We start from the raw sequence: 18,358 nt of genomic DNA on the forward strand, positions 1-18,358 counted from the left end.
GAGATACAGGAAAAGGAAACACTATAAACATTTAGTATTTAGAACACTGAAACTCCATAATGAAGCTTAGATTTATAAAAGAGTGTAATGGATCTGCCTGGTAGTATGCAATATAGAATGAGTTAAAATATCAATCCTTACAAATAGTTAAAACTATTGGAAAAGAAAAAAGAAACAAAACTTAAAATTGCATAGACTGAGAGTTAAATGGAGTTAATTGTTCATGGAGACATAACACTGAATTGTAGTTCGTTCTCAAAAAAAAGGGAAAGTAATCCCCGTTTCCACAGTTGCAGATGTCACATGTAACAGAAGTTAGGCACTTCAGTGTAGCTTGTCAACCATATTGAACCTGAGTATTGAGAGACCAACTAATGTCCTGTGTGTGATCTAGTCACAAAATTTAGATCCACTTTCTTTCCTCCACCTTTAAAACAAAGACGTATTTCCAGGGAAAAGATGAAACCAGGGGTTGGTAAACTATAGTCCCAACTCTGGCCTACCATGCATGGTCCAGAAAAACATTTTTTTTTTTTTTTCCCGAAGAGTTTTTCGTAACACATGAAGATTTTATGAAATTCAAATATTAGTGTCCACAATTAAAGCTTTTATTGGCACACAGCCATGCTTGTTCATGTACATGTGGTCTATTCCTTCTTTGGAGCTATAGTGACAGTTGAGCAACATGCACGAGAGATCTATGTCCTGAAAACATAAAAATATTTACTATGTGACCCTTTACAGAAAAGGTTTGTCAGTCCCTGGCCCAGAGTGAGTGTAAATGCTACAATTATATATCTGTGTTGTTCCTACTTAACCATGTGTGGGGTTTTGTTCTTTGTGTTATGTTAGGCAAGAAACTTATTTGAGATTAATATCAGTTTAGATCAGATGTCAAGGAAGAATGATTGAAACATACCTTTATGTAGAAAAAAGGAGTAGAATGCAACTATTTTGAATGGGGAGTGTCAGGTAAAGATAACCTTGAATTAAGGTGAATATTTCAGATGGCCCTATATGGGACCAGGTGATTGAGCACATCCCTGGCCTGCTGCCTTGGAGTTTGCCCTAGTAGGTCTGTGACTTGCAGTGGCATGTGGTGAGAGTGTTCCTCCATTGACAAGTATTTACCAGTATTTTGAAGAAGCTGGGAAGAGATCTGGCAGTGAGACTTCCTGTCATTTTAAGTTGTTCTGGAGAATATTTGAAGACAGTGTATTTTTACACACAGATTGTAGATTATTCTCCACAACAGTCTTGCAATTTAGGTCTTGCAAGTAAAAATTAACTCACCAAATAATGCAATTCCTGAAGAATCAAGTTTTACATATAGGATGGGTTTTTGAAGACTCGTGATTTGACTGTTCCCATTATCAAGTAGAGGAAACTCATTCCTTTAATTTTATTGAAGTATAGTTGATTTACAGTGTTGTGTTAATTTCTGCCTATAGCAAAATGAATCAGTTTTATATGTATAAAACATGCGTTTTCATTATGGTTTATCACAGGGTATTGAGTATCGTTCCCTGTGCTATATAGTAGAACCTTGTTGTTTATCCATCCTATTTATAATAGTTTGCATCTGCTAATTCCAGACTCCCAATCCCCCACCCCTGGATATGGAGCTGGACATGTAGGGTCTTAGTTCCCCTACCAGGGATTGAACTACTGACCCCTGCATTGGAAGCGTTGAGTCTCCCACTGGACCACCAGGGAAGTCCCCAGGACTCATTCTTATAGTGCACAGATCTCTCTCTATTGTGGAATGTCTACTTTTTTCCCCACACTGTTGTTAGTATCTAATGGCTTCAGTATCACAGCAATTGGCCTTTATGTTTTACCACACTGGATATTCATTACTAGCACCGCTAAAAATGAATGCTTAGGTGACATTGCTGTAGTCTATTAAAGAGATTTCAAGTTGTGATAGTCAGTATTAAAATATATCTTCACATATTGGAACTCAATTACTCAAATACCTCTTCATGTTAAAGATTTACCACTTGAGAAGGATGAATTTTTTTTTTTTTTTTAATATAGCAGCTAATGTGGCACCACCATGTGGCAATAGCGGAAACTCAAGTTTACAATTGACTTCACTTGTTTAGTTGCTCAGTTGTGTCCCACTCTTTTGTGATCTCATGGACTGTAGCCTGCCAAGCTCCTCTCTCCATGGATTTTCCAGGCAAGAATACTGGAGTGGATTGCCATTTCCTTCTCTACGGGATCTTCCCCGACCCAAGGATGGGACTCTTGTCTCCAGAATTGGCAATAGGTTTCTTTACCACTGAGCCACCAGGGAAACCCAAGCTTAAAATTATGAATTTTTTAGAAATGATTTCTTTTTTAAGTGTTTATTTAGACTGTGCTGGGTCTTCGTTGCTGTGCAGGCTTTTCTGTATCTTCATTACTGCATGGGCTTTGTCTAGTTGGGACAAGCAGGGGCTACTCTTCCTTTCAGTGTGAGGGCTTCTCACTGCGGTGGCTTCTCTTGTTTTGGAGCATGGGTTCTATCTAGGCTGTGTAGGTTTCTATAGTTGTGGCACGTGGGCTCAGTAGTTGTGGCTCCCAGCTCTAGAGCGCAGGCTCAGTAGTTGTGGTGCATGGACTTAGTTGCTCTATGGCAATGCGTGGGATCTTTCCAGATCAGGGATCGAACCCATGTCTCCTGCATTGGCAGGCAGATTCTTATCCACTGGGCCACTGGGAAAGCCCAGAGATGATTTTTTATTTTTCTATTTGTGGTATTTATATTTTATGTATTGAGTGAGACTTTATTTTTATATCAAACTGCCTAAATTTTTATTTCTTGAAGCTTTTTAATTGTGGTAAAAATATAGATTACATAAAGTTTTTTTTATCTTAACCATGTTTAACCATACATTTCTGGAGAACCATACATTTCAGTGGCATTAAATGCATTCATGTTTATAACTATTGCCATTATCTCTTTGTATCTAAGTGGTATAAGTATTTGTCTGTTTTGACTGGCTTATTTCATTTAACATAATGTCCTCCAGGTTTATCCATGTTGCGTATTGTGTGTCAAATTTCCCTCATTTTTAGGCTGAATAATACTCCGTTATTTTTACCACATTTTGCTTATCCATTCATGTGCTGGTGGACACTTGAGTTGTTGCCATTATTTTAGATGTTGTGAATAATCCTGTTAAATCTTGATAATTCAAAATCATGTAAAATGTGTGCAACTTTAAAGAAACTTGCCTTTCACAGGTCCTGAACTGTCCTGCGTTGACTTGCCTGCTGTACCATAGTATGTGTTTCTTCTCCAGGTGAACCGTCCTATTGGCAGGGTACAGATCTTCACTGCAGACTTGTCTGAGATTCCCCGTTGCAACTGTAAAGCTACTGATGAGAACCCCTGTGGCATAGACTCTGAGTGCATCAACCGCATGCTGCTGTATGAGTGTCACCCCACAGTGTGTCCTGCCGGAGGTCGCTGCCAAAACCAGTGCTTCACTAAGCGCCAGTATCCAGAGGTGGAAATTTTTCGCACATTACAGAGGGGCTGGGGTCTCCGGACAAAAACAGATATTAAAAAGGTGAGGAAACTTAATCTTCAGTTTTTTTCCTTCTTTGCATTTGCTTAATACAAGTAATTCTTCTGATTAATATGAGAAAATTGGTCGTGGAGGAACATAATAAAGTGTAAGGATTAACTTTATTATAATGTCTTGCCATATCCTTCCAAAATTTAGAAACTTGTAGAATAGATGGTTTCTTTTCTGTCTGAAGTTCACTTATTGATCATATTCACTATGTATGAAGATGAAAAAAATGAGTCATTGATGTGCTACAAAAAAAAAAAGAAAAAAATGAGGGAAATTCATGGAGATGCTATGGTTTTGTCCTCTCATTTGTGGAAATCCTGGAACTTGTAGTTAAGAGGGAGGATAGAAAGTGTGATGCAGGTGTTAATCATCAACTAATGAAATAAAATTTATTTTTAGTGAGAAAAATAGGTTTGGGTTCATAAAACATGATGGAAAAGAGGATTAGGTCTTCTCTAATGAAAATGCAGTAACATCTTCAACTCGAAACTTGGAAGGACCTACAAATTTCTGATAAATAGTATTATACAATCTCTGAGTGGAATAAATCATATTTGACATTTGAATGTAATAAGTCTTACTCTGGTTGTATTTTCTGAAGAATTTTATTGAAGTTTATTTCTAGGAAAGGAGGTGAATATGAGTTGGTTGATCTGTTTTAGTCATTTGCTGAGTAACTATTGTATATCTCCTTTGTGCCAGGCATGTTGCTGTGTGATGCAGTGTTCAGTAAGAAAGACATGTTGCATGCTTTCCTAAAGTTTACTTTCTAGATGGAGAGAGACATTGACCAAGTAATCACTCACTGTGGAAACACAAAGGGTTCTGGAGGCATGTGGCAAAGTGCCTGAAGCTAGCTTACCTCTGAGAATATTTTAAATTGAGACTTGAAAGATAAATAGTTCTTGTCTTAAGCTGGTTGAATATTTAAGCATTTCGGGTAGAGGGGACAGCATGTGAGAAAACCAGTATGACCGTAGTATAGTGAATCATTAGGACAGCATTGTGAAATGTGGAAGGGCAGTAGGCAGGGCATGTTCCATGAAGAAAGAATATAGTTTAGGAAAATTGCCTTTCAGGTTCTTAGACAGGTAAAGGGATAAACCATTATAGTGGAGCCTTAGTTTACTTACTTCCATTTTGATTGATCATAAGGTGAATGTGGTAGGAGTGGGGAGATCATTCTTATTGTTAAATAGTTGAAGCATCGTATTTATGTTGTATCATGAATAAGTGAAGTGAAAGTGTTAGTTGCTCAGTCCTGTCTCACTCTTTGGGACCCCATGGTCTATAGCCCTCCAGGCTCCTCTGTCCATTTGTTAAGTACAAAAGTACAGAGAAGTCTCTCAGTCATGTCCGACTCTTTGCGATTCCATGGACTGTAGCCTACCAGGCTTCTCTGTCCATGGAATTTTCCAGGCAAGTTTACTGGAGTGGGTTGCCATTTCCTTCTCCAGGGGATCTTCCCAACCCAGGGATTGAACCCAGGTCTCCTGCATTGCGGGCAGACACTTTACCGTCTGAGCTACCAGGGAAGCTTTTGTGAATCTGTTACTTTCTTTAATTTTTTAAAAATAAGGTATACCTATGAACACAATTGGCACTTTTTGCCATTTAAGTCATTTCTCGTTCCAGGGTGAATTTGTGAATGAATATGTGGGTGAGCTAATAGATGAAGAAGAGTGCAGAGCTCGAATCCGTTATGCCCAAGAACATGATATCACTAATTTTTATATGCTAACTCTAGACAAAGTAAGTAATGGAAAGTGCTATTTCCACTGTTATAAGCTTGTTTTTAATTAGTGTTGTCCCCGCTATTCTGTGTAGGCATGTCATACACTGCGTAAACAGTGTCTTTCCGCCATGTTCATAGGGATTGCTTGATCAGGATCCTGGAGTTGGGTAAGGTTACTCATTTCTAGCTGTACATCCATAGCCAAAAGGCACTAAAACTGCTTTTCAACTGTCCAACGTAAGTTTGAGATGAGTTCTTTTAGTGTTTTTCCTGTAAGATTAAAACTTGAAGCCAGAAAAATAAATAATAATTATTTTACTGTTTATTTTACAGATTGAAACACTGATTTGTTAATATTTAGTTAGTACATTGAGAAAGTCATAAAAATTGACTATAGAACTCATCTTACAAACCCAAGTCAGCTCTCCAGTTATTGGAATTTCTGATGAGTTGTGTTTCATTGGTGTCTAGAATTATATTTGGGATTTTTTTTTCCATATGTGCATTTCCAACATGTTTTATTTATTTCTTTTTAAAAATTTATTATTTTAAAAATATTTTATTGAAGTATAGTTGATTTACAATGGTGTGTTAATTTCGGCTGTAAAGCAAAGTAATTCAGTTATACATATACATATTTTTTCCATTATGATTTATCACCGGATATTAAATATAGTTTCCCATGCTGTATATAGTAGGACCTTGTTGTTTATGGGATTTATTTCTAATTCTGGCATCCTAATGCATCTTGTTTCTGTGTACACTGAGATTCCTCTTTGTACGTGAGTATTGGGTTCTGTTAGGTTTCCCCGTCCCCAGCTTTTATAATAGACTTTTCTTAGTATGAAACTTTGTATTTACCTAGTTGTACTTTGATGATTTGTGAGATCCTTAGCTCAAGGTTCTCTGATCATTTGGGATGAGGTCTGGATGTCATTATTAAAATCTTAGGTGATAACTAATGTATAGCCAGGGTTCAGAAGAGAATACAAGAAGCTACTGCTTCTAGGATGGTCCTCAAACTTCAGCATAATCCTAACCACCTATAGGGCTTGTTACTACATAGATTGCTGGGCCTCAGCGTTCCCGCTTTAGTATCTCTGAAGTGCCACCAAAGACTTTGCATTTTTAGTGTATTCCGAGGTGGTGATACTAGTGCTAGTTTAGGCACTACATTCTGGAAGAGTCAAAGTTTACAAATAGGAACTCCAACTTATTAAAATACTCTAATCTTACTCAGTAATAGTGGAGGTCTGCTGAACAGCATCTCTTGGAATTCTAGGACCGGATTATTGATGCTGGCCCCAAAGGAAACTATGCTCGATTCATGAATCATTGCTGCCAGCCTAACTGTGAAACACAGAAGTGGTCTGTGAATGGAGACACCCGGGTTGGCCTTTTTGCCCTAAGTGACATTAAAGCAGGTAAGACTCATTTAAGGATTTTGGAACCAGGACTAGGACTTCAGTTTTTATTTCTGAAAACCCAATTTGTCCTGTAATCCAAAATGAGGCTGTAAATCCCTGAGGACACAAGGAGACTATCTCGGTGGTTCCTGGCGGGTACTAGGTCTGTTCTTATTGGTGGTGGAATGGTAAGACACATGTAACCTGAAATTTACCATTTTAGACATTTTTAAGTGTGCAATTCAGTGGCATTAAGTCCATTCACATTGTTGTACAACTATCACTACTAGCACTTTCTCTTTTCCTGAACTGAAGATAGCCATTAAACAAAAACTCCCTCTTTCCCCACTCCCCCAGCCTCTAATGACCACCACTGTACTTCTGGGTCTGATTTTTTTAGCTGCTCTAGGTATCTCATGTAAGTGCAGTCATGTAATACTTGTTTTGTTGTGACTGACTCATTTTATTTAGCAAGATGTCTTCAAGGTTTGGGCATGCTCTCCAGGCGCACCATGCGGCTTGCGGGGTCTTAGCTCTCCAACCAGGGGTTGAACCTGGGGCCGTGACATTGAAAGCACTGAGTATTGACCACTGAAGTGCCAGAGGATTCTCTGTATGGCTTTAAAGGAATAAATTTCCAGACCTTTCCATAACTTACATGAACTGCATAAAAATTGGGCTGCCTTAAAAATCGTCAGCAGTCAAGGTCTCCTTTCACAGTTGACCTTCATCCATTTTGTAAACCAAATAGCCACCTCTCACCCATCTGAATTTTATGGTTTGTGAGCCCAAGGCTAAGAAAAACAAAATCCCTCATCTCTTGGGTGTCAAAGAACTGGACATTTGGAGAATGCACATTTATGTTGTGGCAGGCCTAGATGCCCATGCCTCTGAGAGTTCAGAGTGCAGAAGTGAGGTTGTTGTGTTCAGCACAATATTAAGATATTTATTTGAACTGAAAGTACATCTGGTAAGGCTGAGAGATTTGAAAGTAAAGGTATATGATGGATATTTTCCATAAATTAAAGCATCTTAATATTTAGTGTCAAGGTTTTTATGAAAATTTTGAAGCATATTATATGACATGCTCTAAATTGATTTTTTTTTTTTAATATTTAGACTTAATGTAAAGTTTGAGTGTAAGGATAGACTTAATTTTTCAAAGTAATTTTTGCAAGAATACTAGCAAAGCGTTTGCAGATCACTGTCCCAGGTGGCGCTGCTGGTAAAGAATCCTCCTGCCAGTGCTGGAGCCATAAGAGATGCAGGTTCGATCCCTGGGTAGGAACGATCCCCCTGGAGGAGAGCATGGCAACCCACTCCAGTATTCTTGCCTGGAAAATTCCATGGACAGAGGAGCCTGGTGGATTACAGTCCATGGGGTCGCACAGAGTCAGACATGACTGAGAGACTGAGCGTGTGCGCACATACACTCTCTCTCTCCCCCCTACGAGCCCCCCCACCTCCCCACCCACCCCCACCTCCCCGTCCCCCCCGCCCCAAATGAGACTGGCCTGTGAGTAGGTTTTTTTTTCTCATCAAAGCAGACTTTACTGGTGGAGCACCTGGCAGTCCTGTGCCCCTGGGTGCCCACCCTGTGCTCAGCGGGCAACCGCTGCGGCGTTGTTACCCTGAGTTCTGGCTTTGCTGCTCTTGCACCTCAGAGGGCAACTTGCGGCTTGGGCAGTTCAAAATTGACAGTAGCATAGTCCAGTGACTCTCAAAGTGGAAATCCTATATGAGCCCAGTCGGTGTTATTCATGTTTACTTCAAGAAACACTAATCAAAATAAAGAGTAATTTGGTCAGCTTGTTGTCTGTTGCCTTTTTTTTTCATCTGTAGACAACCTCTCCTCTCTTATTCCCCCCTTTCCCCCATATATTTTTTTCTCTTTAATTTAAATATACTGCTGCGCAGGAGTCTTTTAGGCTGTTTAGAATTTTAAAATTTCTTACAGTTTTCCTATTTTTAAAATTGAGCCACTAGTTCCTTTCTCCTGTTTTGCATTGCTTCATATAAGGTATTTAATGATGAAAATAACAATGCTTGAGCATCGCTGTGTACTTGTGTTCTGCTGACTAAATGAAACTGATTTTTAAAATCGTAATGTGTATCAGGTTTTTAGAATGGTTGGCTTCAGAGTAAATTGGGTAGATTTCTGATTTGTAAGAGGAATTATCAACTGAATGCTATTAAGAGCTACATTTATCAGATGCCAACTTTGTTCCAAGCTTTCTATTTAATCCTTACAAAAGTGCTATAGATTATGTGTTATCATACCTGTGTTTTTGCATTCTTTGATCTTATCTCTCTCTCTCTCAATCTTTTATCTATTTTTCTCTCTAATCATCCTAGGGGAAGAAGGGGCAGTGTTCCTCTGTATTAATTACTCAGATGTTAGTCATATGACTTCAGTGCTTATCTCTGTCCTGACTGCTTTTAGTACCACACTTCTACCTCGAACTTTAGTCTGTGTCTGTGGGGATAGCTTGTTCTATCATGTGTAGCCACAAATTTCTCTGTTCCTAGCATTGTGTAGGAACTGACTGACCTTATTCCCGTCCTCCGAAACTGCAGGGGTGTCTTCCGTGTGTTGTTCTCATTCCTTGTTTATCTCTTATCCAATGCCCTTTGCTGTCTCCCCAAATTGCAGATAACTGTATTTTGGACTCTTCTAGAATGGCTTTCCTTATGCACACTGATACCCTCTGATTAACCCCCGCCTGTAGTTTTGTTTGTGTAGTGGATGCTGAGTGAGCAGCAGGTGATAACAAGTATCCTGCTATCTTATACTTGTGTATTTGGTTGAGTTGGATTGTAAGCCCATTAAATTTGTGAAAATTCAGCTATATACTCAGAAAATTTTTAAAAAGGTTAGTGTGAATAAAAGTACTCATCATTCAGTCCAGTAAGTTCACAGTGGGTGTGAGAGGCTAGATGTGACCCTGCTGATACCCTGGTCAGTCTTGGTTCCTTCAGGCTCTTTACAATGTGAGCCTCTTACTAGGCCACAAGTAATTCTAGCATTCATACCATTCAGATTCCTAAATAGAAGCCAGCTGCTTTATCATTTACTCAACCAAATTTAAGGAATAATGATCTCTTTCCAATATTAGATGAAAACCTATTAGATAAAATCTATTAGATGAAAATCTATATAAATTAATCTCACTGATAGAAGATATATCATTCTGCAATGGGAAATCTTCCTCAGTTTTGACAGTTTCAACTGAACAGTTATCACTTTGTACATTAACGGTAAGCCATTACCCCTACCCAGGGACAGTCTTGTTGTATATTTCTGTAAAATTCTTCTGTTTGTTAGGCTTTCCCTAACACACTTTGATTTTGAATGTTTGTGTGATTTATTTGCTCTCAATTTTGATGAAATGCACTTTTGAGAAAAAGGGGAATTTTTGTATGTTAAATTTGTAAATCTCCTGTTAAAGTTGACAAATTCCTGCTGTGTGCATTATGTCATTCTCAGTAAGCTTGTAAAATTGTTACCTGCATTTAACAAATGGACTCTCAGGCTCAGCTCACCCAGCTAGACTGTGGTGTAACTGGAATGTAAAGCCAGGGCTTAGGTCTTGTTGTTTAGAGTTCCCTAATACTATTCTGTATTGACTTGTCTCTCGAGTGCTGCCAGGTAAGATGCTCACTTTGGGACAGACGACAGGCTTCCTTCACACTTGGCTTTCACAGTGCCTGGCACATCAGTGCATAAATCGCATTTTGTTGTTTTTGGTAATAATATATTTTGAATCTGAATGGTTAGAAAAAAAATTAAAAACAACTTGGGTAACACCTCGATGGTAAAAGTTGTTTTAATTATTACTTATTAGGTCATGTTTTTCTGTTATTTAGTTATGTTACTTAATTAATATTGTTATTGGATTCAGATTCATTAACATGTTATTAATATAGTGGGATTAAAGTTAATATGCCCTTTTATTTCTCTTAAAAACTAACCTTGTTCTCTTGGAAGTCTGTATCTTTTGTGGTTAATACAGAACTATTATAATTAAAACCATTGATACTAATATTTTCATGGTCTCTTACGCAGGCACTGAACTTACCTTCAACTACAATCTAGAATGTCTTGGGAATGGAAAGACTGTTTGCAAATGTGGAGCCCCAAACTGCAGTGGCTTTTTGGGTGTAAGGCCAAAGGTACCTGTTAAACGTTTGCATCAAGGATAATGTTGTGGTCATTTCTCCCTAACCCGTTGGCAGGACTGAGTATTTAAGAAGATGCCTGTTTGAAATGATGACATTGAATAGTTGTCAGTAGGGACACTGGCAATTTAAGCATTCTAATAACCAGTTTGGTACACTAGAGAAGGTCTTTGGGTATTGTTGAAGTGTTTCGAGTAATCTGACTTGTAATTAATGATACCTTTGAAGCTAAAAAAGATGTAAAATAGGCATCTATAAGGTAGGTTACTTCCCGTATCTCTATTGGTCTTAGTCAATCTTACATTTCCTAAGAAACTACTTAGATTCTTAGTCTCTCTTTGTGTCTTTCTTTTTAAAGATATTAGAGAATCTGATATTGAATTTAAGATTCTAAATGGTAGTATAAGATTGTAGATAAACACAGGACCCTTATTTTTTTCTTAAGGACCCTTAATCTTTTTTTTTTTAACATTTTATTTTGTATTGAGGTATAGCTGAATAACAGTGTGTACATGTAAGAACTCTTAATCTTAACCATGTGCCATGTAACAGAGTATAAACTTTGTTGTATCTTATATCTTGGTTTTTTATGTATATTTTAACTGAATTATAATTCTATAACTGTTAAAAATTGTTTATAATTCATAGATATTATTTAAAAATATTTTCTTGCTGTTACATTATTTTATTAACCATCATTTTCAATGACTGTTAAAGTTTTTATGTAATGGATGAACCATAATAGATGAATATCTGGATGCTTCCTGAGTTACTCTATCATAAGTAACAGCACACTGAAAATTGAAGTTTAACTTTGATACAAAATAGACTACACGGTGACTCCAATTGGGTATTTCTTATTATACATCTTTGATAGTGAAGTCAACATTAAGAACTGAAAAGTGAAAATTAGCATGGAAACCATTTAATAAAAGGTTCATTTTGACCTATAATACATGAAGAACACCCAGTAATTATTCTTTTATCTATTAAATAAGAAAATGTATATTGGATTTTGTTTTTTGTTTTCTTGGTTGGTTAAATGGTCTTGTTTCTTAAGATATCCAGTGGATTTAGTCCCTGTAAATTAAAATAGTAACAGAATTTAATTGTGTTTGGTGCACTTGGGATGTCTGTTTCTGTATCCTTAAGGTCTGTGTAGCACTTCACAGGTGAATCAGTGGGAGAGAAATTTGAGAGCAGAAGTTTAGAAATGGGAGATCACTGTGGGCTGGCAATAAACTGGATTGGTCCTGGATGTTTCTAGGCCAAGGTAAATAATGTGATAAAAACATAGCAGTTTTGTGGCCACGTGTGGGCTGCAGGGAGCACAGAGTAGACCTGCTGGCTGCTCCAGGGTCTGTCTTGGCAAGTGGTGGATATGAACCTAAACTGATGTAGATAAAGATGCAAAGACCACAAATTAGTTTTCTGTGTCTTGCTGGAACATGGCTCATACGAAGAGCTCAGTGAAGGTTTGTTAAATAAATAAAGAAATGTGTGTGACCCAGAGAAGTCTTCCTTAGTTTTGAAATTAGACAAACTTAAGAATAAAAATAAAACTTACCATTAAAGGATGATCTTTAATACCAGCCTTGTGTGTCAACAAAAAGCAGCATATTTCTCTTTTATTGCACTGAGGTGGTAGGAGTAGTTGATGTCAGATACGCTTAGTGCTACCATTTATTGGGTACCAATGATATGCCCTGTCCCTTTTTCTGCATTTCCTTTTATCTTCACAATAGTCTATGAGGACTGTCTTTCCAGAGGAGAGTCTGAAGCACAGAGAGATTAGTTAACCTGGTCAAGATCATACAACTAATGTGTCAACAATATTTGACCTCTAGAATCAACCCATTGCCACAGAGGAAAAGTCAAAGAAATTCAAGAAGAAGCAACAGGGGAAGCGCAGAACCCAGGGTGAAGTCACAAAGGAGCGAGAGGATGAATGTTTCAGCTGTGGGGATGCTGGCCAGCTTGTCTCTTGTAAGAAGCCAGGCTGCCCCAAAGTTTACCATGCAGACTGTCTCAATCTAACCAAGAGACCAGCAGGTTGGTGCCAAAATCCATTTAGAGTTCTCTTTGTTCTCTGCCAGAATTCTCAGAGCCCTTTGGTCTTCCCATGCATAATATTGAGGGATTGTATGGTTCATGTTCTCACTGTCAAAATAAATGACAACAAAGATTGTAGAGAAGGGAACAGAAACTCACTTGCTCTATGAAGCATTTTATGTTAGTTTATCCTCCCACCAGCCTGTAAAGATGAGGCCTTTTTACCTTCCCATGTTCCAGATGAGGAAACTTGAGTCTTGACTTGTCACATTAAAGCATATAGATGGAGGAACTGGCTTGAAAGCCAGGAGTTTTCTGACTTTAAGCCCACTACATCATGTTCACTCTCTAGAGAAAAAGATGCTGAGAAAGAGTGGAGCTTCTGGATGATTATAGCCCCCCCTCTGGCCCACTTCCCTCCGAAAGAGATGCAGTTATGTTAGTAAACACAGGAGAACCTATGCAAGCAAATGTGGTACTCAGAAATATGTGGCTGGAAAAATTGTCACTGATCTTTGGATGATAATTTGACATGAGAGGAGTTCGGGGATTTGGGTGTGCTATCTGTTTTAAACAACAAAGGTGAGAAAGTATTCTGGGTGACATGCATCATTAGCGGCCTGCTTCTGGGAATTGCAGAAAGAAAACTTTGGGCTGGGAGTGAGAGCAGTTTGTCCGAAAATTAGCTTTTCTTCGGTATGTGGTTGCCAGGATAATGAAATAATAGAAACTGAGGTAGCTTGGGGGCAAGGCCGTAACACTGATTTCAGTGCCAGGAAATGGGGAATTGTTTCAGAAGCAATTACTCGGGGTCATAGCTGGCACAGGTTGTGATAGAACTCATCTTGCCAGTTCTAGAGCCAGAAGTGAGCTCTAGCAGAGTTCACGTGGAAGGAGCTGGGATGGAAACAGCTGTCCATGTCAGAGACTCTGGTATCATGAAATGAGGATAAAGAGAACAGCTTAGGTTGGGTTTGGTCTTTTCTGCTGATTCTGTGTAGACAACACAGGTTAAATTTGTTCTAATTTCCAGTTTTAATGTTGAGCAGAGATAAATCTGTTTCCATTTTTCACTATGTATATCTACTCCCTGTTCCTAGTACTAATGAAGTAAGCAGTTTAATTGGCTGATATTTTCCCCCAGAGTTAAATATTTAAAGGCTATGTAGGACAAATGGAATTTGTAAATATATAAAAGTAGTATGTTCACATTCCATCTAAGGGGAGCTTTGGGTTTGGTTTAGTTGCTGTTTCTCTCCTTGTTGGAATTCGTCATAGAAATCAGGATTTACTCCTTGGTTGTTGTCGTTTACCGACTGCTACCTTCCGCAGAGAGCTCGTGCCCCTTGTCCATATCCCCTCCCTCAGGATCTCAGCTTTACTTTCTGCAAAATGTGTGAAAACAGCAGCCAAATATTAAGTCACAACTGAGTATCAATTAAAAACCAAGTAGGTTTTGTTTTGTTGTTTCTCTCCTTGTTGGAAGAGGTCATAGAAATCAGGGATTACTCCTTGGTTGTTGTTGTTTACTCCTGCTTGGTTTTTAATTGATACTTAGTTGTGACAATATTTGGCTGTTATTTTTACACATTTTGCAGAAAGTAAAGCCCAGATCCTGAGTGAGGGGATGTGGGCAAGGGGCACGAGCTCTCTGCGGGAGGCAGCAGTTTGCAATCACTTTTTTGACTTGGTTCCAGAGCTGTGGCCCATTTGGGCATGTTTTGTTTTCCTTAGTTTGTGTTTCACTTCTGTGTTTTCAGGGAAATGGGAGTGTCCTTGGCATCAGTGTGACATATGCGGAAAGGAAGCAGCCTCCTTCTGTGAGATGTGTCCCAGCTCCTTCTGCAAGCAGCATCGGGAAGGGATGCTCTTCATCTCCAAACTGGATGGGCGTCTGTCTTGTACTGAGCATGATCCCTGTGGGCCCAACCCTCTGGAACCGGGGGAGATCCGTGAGTATGTACCTCCTCCAGTACCGCTGCCTCCAGGCCCAAGCACTCACCTGGCAGAGCAATCATCAGGAGTGGCTGCTCAAGGGCCCAAGATGTCGGACAAGCCATCTGCTGACACCAACCAGTCGCTGTCGCTGTCCAAAAAAGCTCTGGCAGGGACTTGTCAGAGGCCCCTGCTGCCTGAAAGGCCTCCTGACAGAACTGACTCCAGGCCCCAGCCTATAGATAGGGTCAGGGACCTTGCTGGGTCAGGGACCAAACCCCAGTCATTGGTATCCAGCCAGAAGCCATTGGACAGGCCACCTGCAGTGGCAGGACCAAGACCCCAACTATCTGACAAACCCTCTCCAGTGACCGGCCCAAGCTCCTCACCCTCAGTCAGGTCTCAGCCACTGGAAAGACCTCTGGGGACAGCTGACCCAAGGCTGGATAAATCCATAGGTGCTGCCAGCCCAAGGCCCCAGTTACTGGAGAAAACCCCAGTCCCTACTGGCCTGAGACTTCCACCGCCAGAGAAACTGCTAGTCACCAGCAGTCCCAAACCCCAGACTTCAGACAGGCCCCCTGACAAATCCCATGTCTCTTTGTCCCAGAGACTCCCACCTCCTGACAAAGTACTGTCAGCTGTGGTCCAGACCCTGGTAGCTAAAGAAAAAGCACTGAGGCCCGTGGACCAGAATACTCAGTCAAAAAATAGAGCTGCTTTGGTGATGGATCTCATAGACCTAACTCCTCGCCAGAAGGAACGGGCAGGTTCACCCCATGAGCTCACATCGCAGGCTGATGAGAAGATGCCAGTGTTGGAGTCGAGCTCATGGCCTGCCAGCAAAGGTCTAGGACAGATTCCACGAGCTGTTGAGAGAGGCAGTGTGTCAGATGCTGTCCTTCAGCCACTGGGCAAAGCAGCGGCCCCTTCAGAACACTCCTGGCAAGCTGTTAAATCATTCACCCAGGCCAGACTTCTTTCTCAGCCCCCTGCCAAGGCTTTTTTATATGAGCCAGCAACTCAGGCCTCAGGAAGAGCACCTGCAGGGGCTGAACAGACCCCAGGGCCTCCCAGCCAAGCACCAGGCCTGGTGAAGCAGGTGAAGCAGATGGCTGGAGGCCAGCAACTACCTGGACTTGCTGCCAAGAGTGGGCAGTCCTTCAGGCCTCTTGGGAAGTCCTCCCTCTCCACTGAAGAGAAGAAGCTGGCAACCGCAGAGCAGAGTCCCTGGGCCCTAGGAAAGGCCTCACCAGGGCCGGGGCTCTGGCCCATGGTGGCTGGACAGACACTGGCACAGTCTTGCTGGTCCTCCGGGAGCACACAGACACTGGCACAGACTTGCTGGTCTCTTGGAAGAGGGCAAGACCCTAAACCAGAGCAAAGTACACTTCCAGCTCTTAACCAGGCTCCTTCCAGTCACAAGTGTGCAGAGTCAGAACAGAAGTAACACCAGTAAATGCCACGTGACCAGACCAGCCGCCCCCAGGGTTCTTGGGGAAGGGAAAAATCTTTTTCCCTCTTATAAAAAACAGACCCCAACACTTTTCCACTGTTATTCTTTCCTTACATCCCAACATTCAGAACTCTTGTGACATTAGCCAGTGCGGGGGCTTGTGGTTGTGTGAGCCATGTATGGAAATCCAAGTGGGCCCCAGCCAAGGAAACAGACAGACGCGGGTCTCTTTCTCCCCAACCTTTACTCATGGTGAACTTGAAATAAAAAGTCCACTCTGGAGTCAAGCATGGGATTCAATTCCACTGGTCAGGTTGGAAGGTAGTAGGGCTCTCCAAGCTCTTTCTCTAGTCCTGCTAAGCCCCACTGAGGGTACCTGATGAATCCTTGGGAGGAACTAATATCCATTCAAGTCGGTGGTGATTTCTTGAACATCTGTGTGTGCTAGGTGTGGTACTAGTCACTGGCAGGAAATATAGAGATAAATAAGACCTGATTCCTGTGAGCCTAACATGCCTGCCTGGGTTCTCAGGTTGTTTTTAAAGAACCTTTGACCAGGAAATAAATAACAGGAAGTTTGAGGGGCCCTGGGGCTCTGGGATCATTTTGTAATGGCCTTTGTGGCCCCAGAAGTGGTTGTTCTTGAGTGTCTCCTGGTCACGTGTCCCTGTGTGCGTCTGCATGCATGCAAGCTCATGTGGAAGTCTCCTCTATAGGCAGGAGGGGGCTGCACCAAAGCCAAGGGCTGTGGCTGGGTAGCCAGTGCTGCTTCTGGCTGGGCTCTGCAGAGTCTAAAGATCTGTCCTTGGTGGAGCAGTTAGTTGAGGGGCTGGGCTCTATGAGGACACAGCTTTCCCTCAGTGTAAGAAGGCATTTGGCAAGCTTACCTTCCTTTTCTACAAACTTTCCTCCTTTTACATCAACTCACCCCAAGCCTGTCCACCAAACACTCAGGTGCTTTCAGATTTCAGAGTCTCGGGCAGTAGATCTAGGGAATCTGGCAAACTCTGGGCTAGATCCACCACCAGTTCCAGGGAGAATGTCAGATCCTGGCAAGAAATTATTTATCTTCTGATCCTTTGCCCTCCTACCTGAACGGAGGAGTCATCTTCACTAGTGGATCCTACCACCCTCTCCTTGAGCAATGGTGTGCTCCGTGTTGGGAGCGCCTACCTGCTGACTTAGCCTAAGGGCAAGCCAGAACCCCTCCCCTGTGACTGGCAAGATGGGGCATACAGAGCAATGTCCAGCCTAAGAGATGACTCCTCATAACTGCTGATTATCTGTTACTGCTGCCCTGAGCTGGGGCCCAAGGGCTGGGAAATCTGTTGGTGCTACCCTGCCCTACCATTCACCCAGCTCACTGACTGCCAACAGGAAGTGCTGTTTGGCCAGTTCCTTCCCATTCACCCACACCCTCGTCCCTAGACCAAACATGTTTACCTCTGCTTCGCCAATGTAGCCAGCAGCTTTAGCCAACAGGCCATCTCCTGGCCCCAAAGTCTCCTGGCCATTTCTGTCTCTCAGTTATGGCTTTTATACCCTCAACAGGATTCTGTATTGTCCCAATTTATTCCTCCTGAATTTTTATTGAGGTTATTCCCGTCACTTCTAAGGAGGGAACAATAGTTGTTTTAGAAGCATTTGCGCTTTATATAAAGATTTTAAAAAGAATTTGCTTTTATTTCCCAAAGTCTGTCTCTGGGGTTGAGACATTTGAACTCAGGCAGAGACAAGAGGCTGGGCAGGGCTGCCCTGAGTTTAGGGGCCTATTCTTGCATCTCACTTAGACCTCAGACTCTCCTCTGTAAATTCCACCTGCCTAGTTCTCCCCTTTCATCCTCTCTCTTCCCGCATCATCAGAGAGGAAAAGCTCTTTGTTTAAGAGGAAGAGAAAACAAAGCATCTTATTTTCTTTTAAAAAATTTTAAACCATGGAAAAGATATTTTTAAAGAAATCCACCCAAAACATTAGAGTTCATTATATTAAGTATTTATCATGTGTGAGAATAATAAGTATATA

The 18,358-nt window shown here is 41.0% G+C and overlaps 1 protein-coding gene across 12 annotated transcripts in view; it reads left to right on the forward strand.

The window, feature by feature from the left end:
* Positions 1–16,622, forward strand: part of NSD1 (nuclear receptor binding SET domain protein 1) — a 139,862-nt gene extending 123,240 nt beyond the window's left edge. For 8 of the 12 annotated variants that reach the window (XM_081501912.1, XM_081501916.1, XM_081501913.1 and 5 more), the window contains 6 exons: positions 3,294–3,563; positions 5,208–5,324; positions 6,590–6,731; positions 10,780–10,886; positions 12,740–12,944; positions 14,705–16,622. In XM_081501912.1, coding sequence (XP_081358038.1) covers positions 3,294–3,563; positions 5,208–5,324; positions 6,590–6,731; positions 10,780–10,886; positions 12,740–12,944; positions 14,705–16,329 — 2,466 coding nt within the window. In that variant the 3' untranslated portion in view covers positions 16,330–16,622. Of the gene's footprint in view, positions 1–3,293; positions 3,564–5,207; positions 5,325–6,589; positions 6,732–10,779; positions 10,887–12,044; positions 12,166–12,739; positions 12,949–14,704 lie in introns of all 12 variants that reach the window. The other 4 variants (XM_081501918.1, XM_081501919.1, XR_014057081.1 and 1 more) reach the window with 3 other exon arrangements.
* Positions 16,623–18,358: the final 1,736 nt, after the last annotated feature.

Source organism: Giraffa tippelskirchi, chromosome 6 (assembly GCF_054371585.1).
Source record: "Giraffa tippelskirchi isolate mGirTip1 chromosome 6, T2T-mGirTip1v1.2.pri, whole genome shotgun sequence".
NCBI classification, from domain to species: Eukaryota; Metazoa; Chordata; class Mammalia; order Artiodactyla; family Giraffidae; genus Giraffa; species Giraffa tippelskirchi.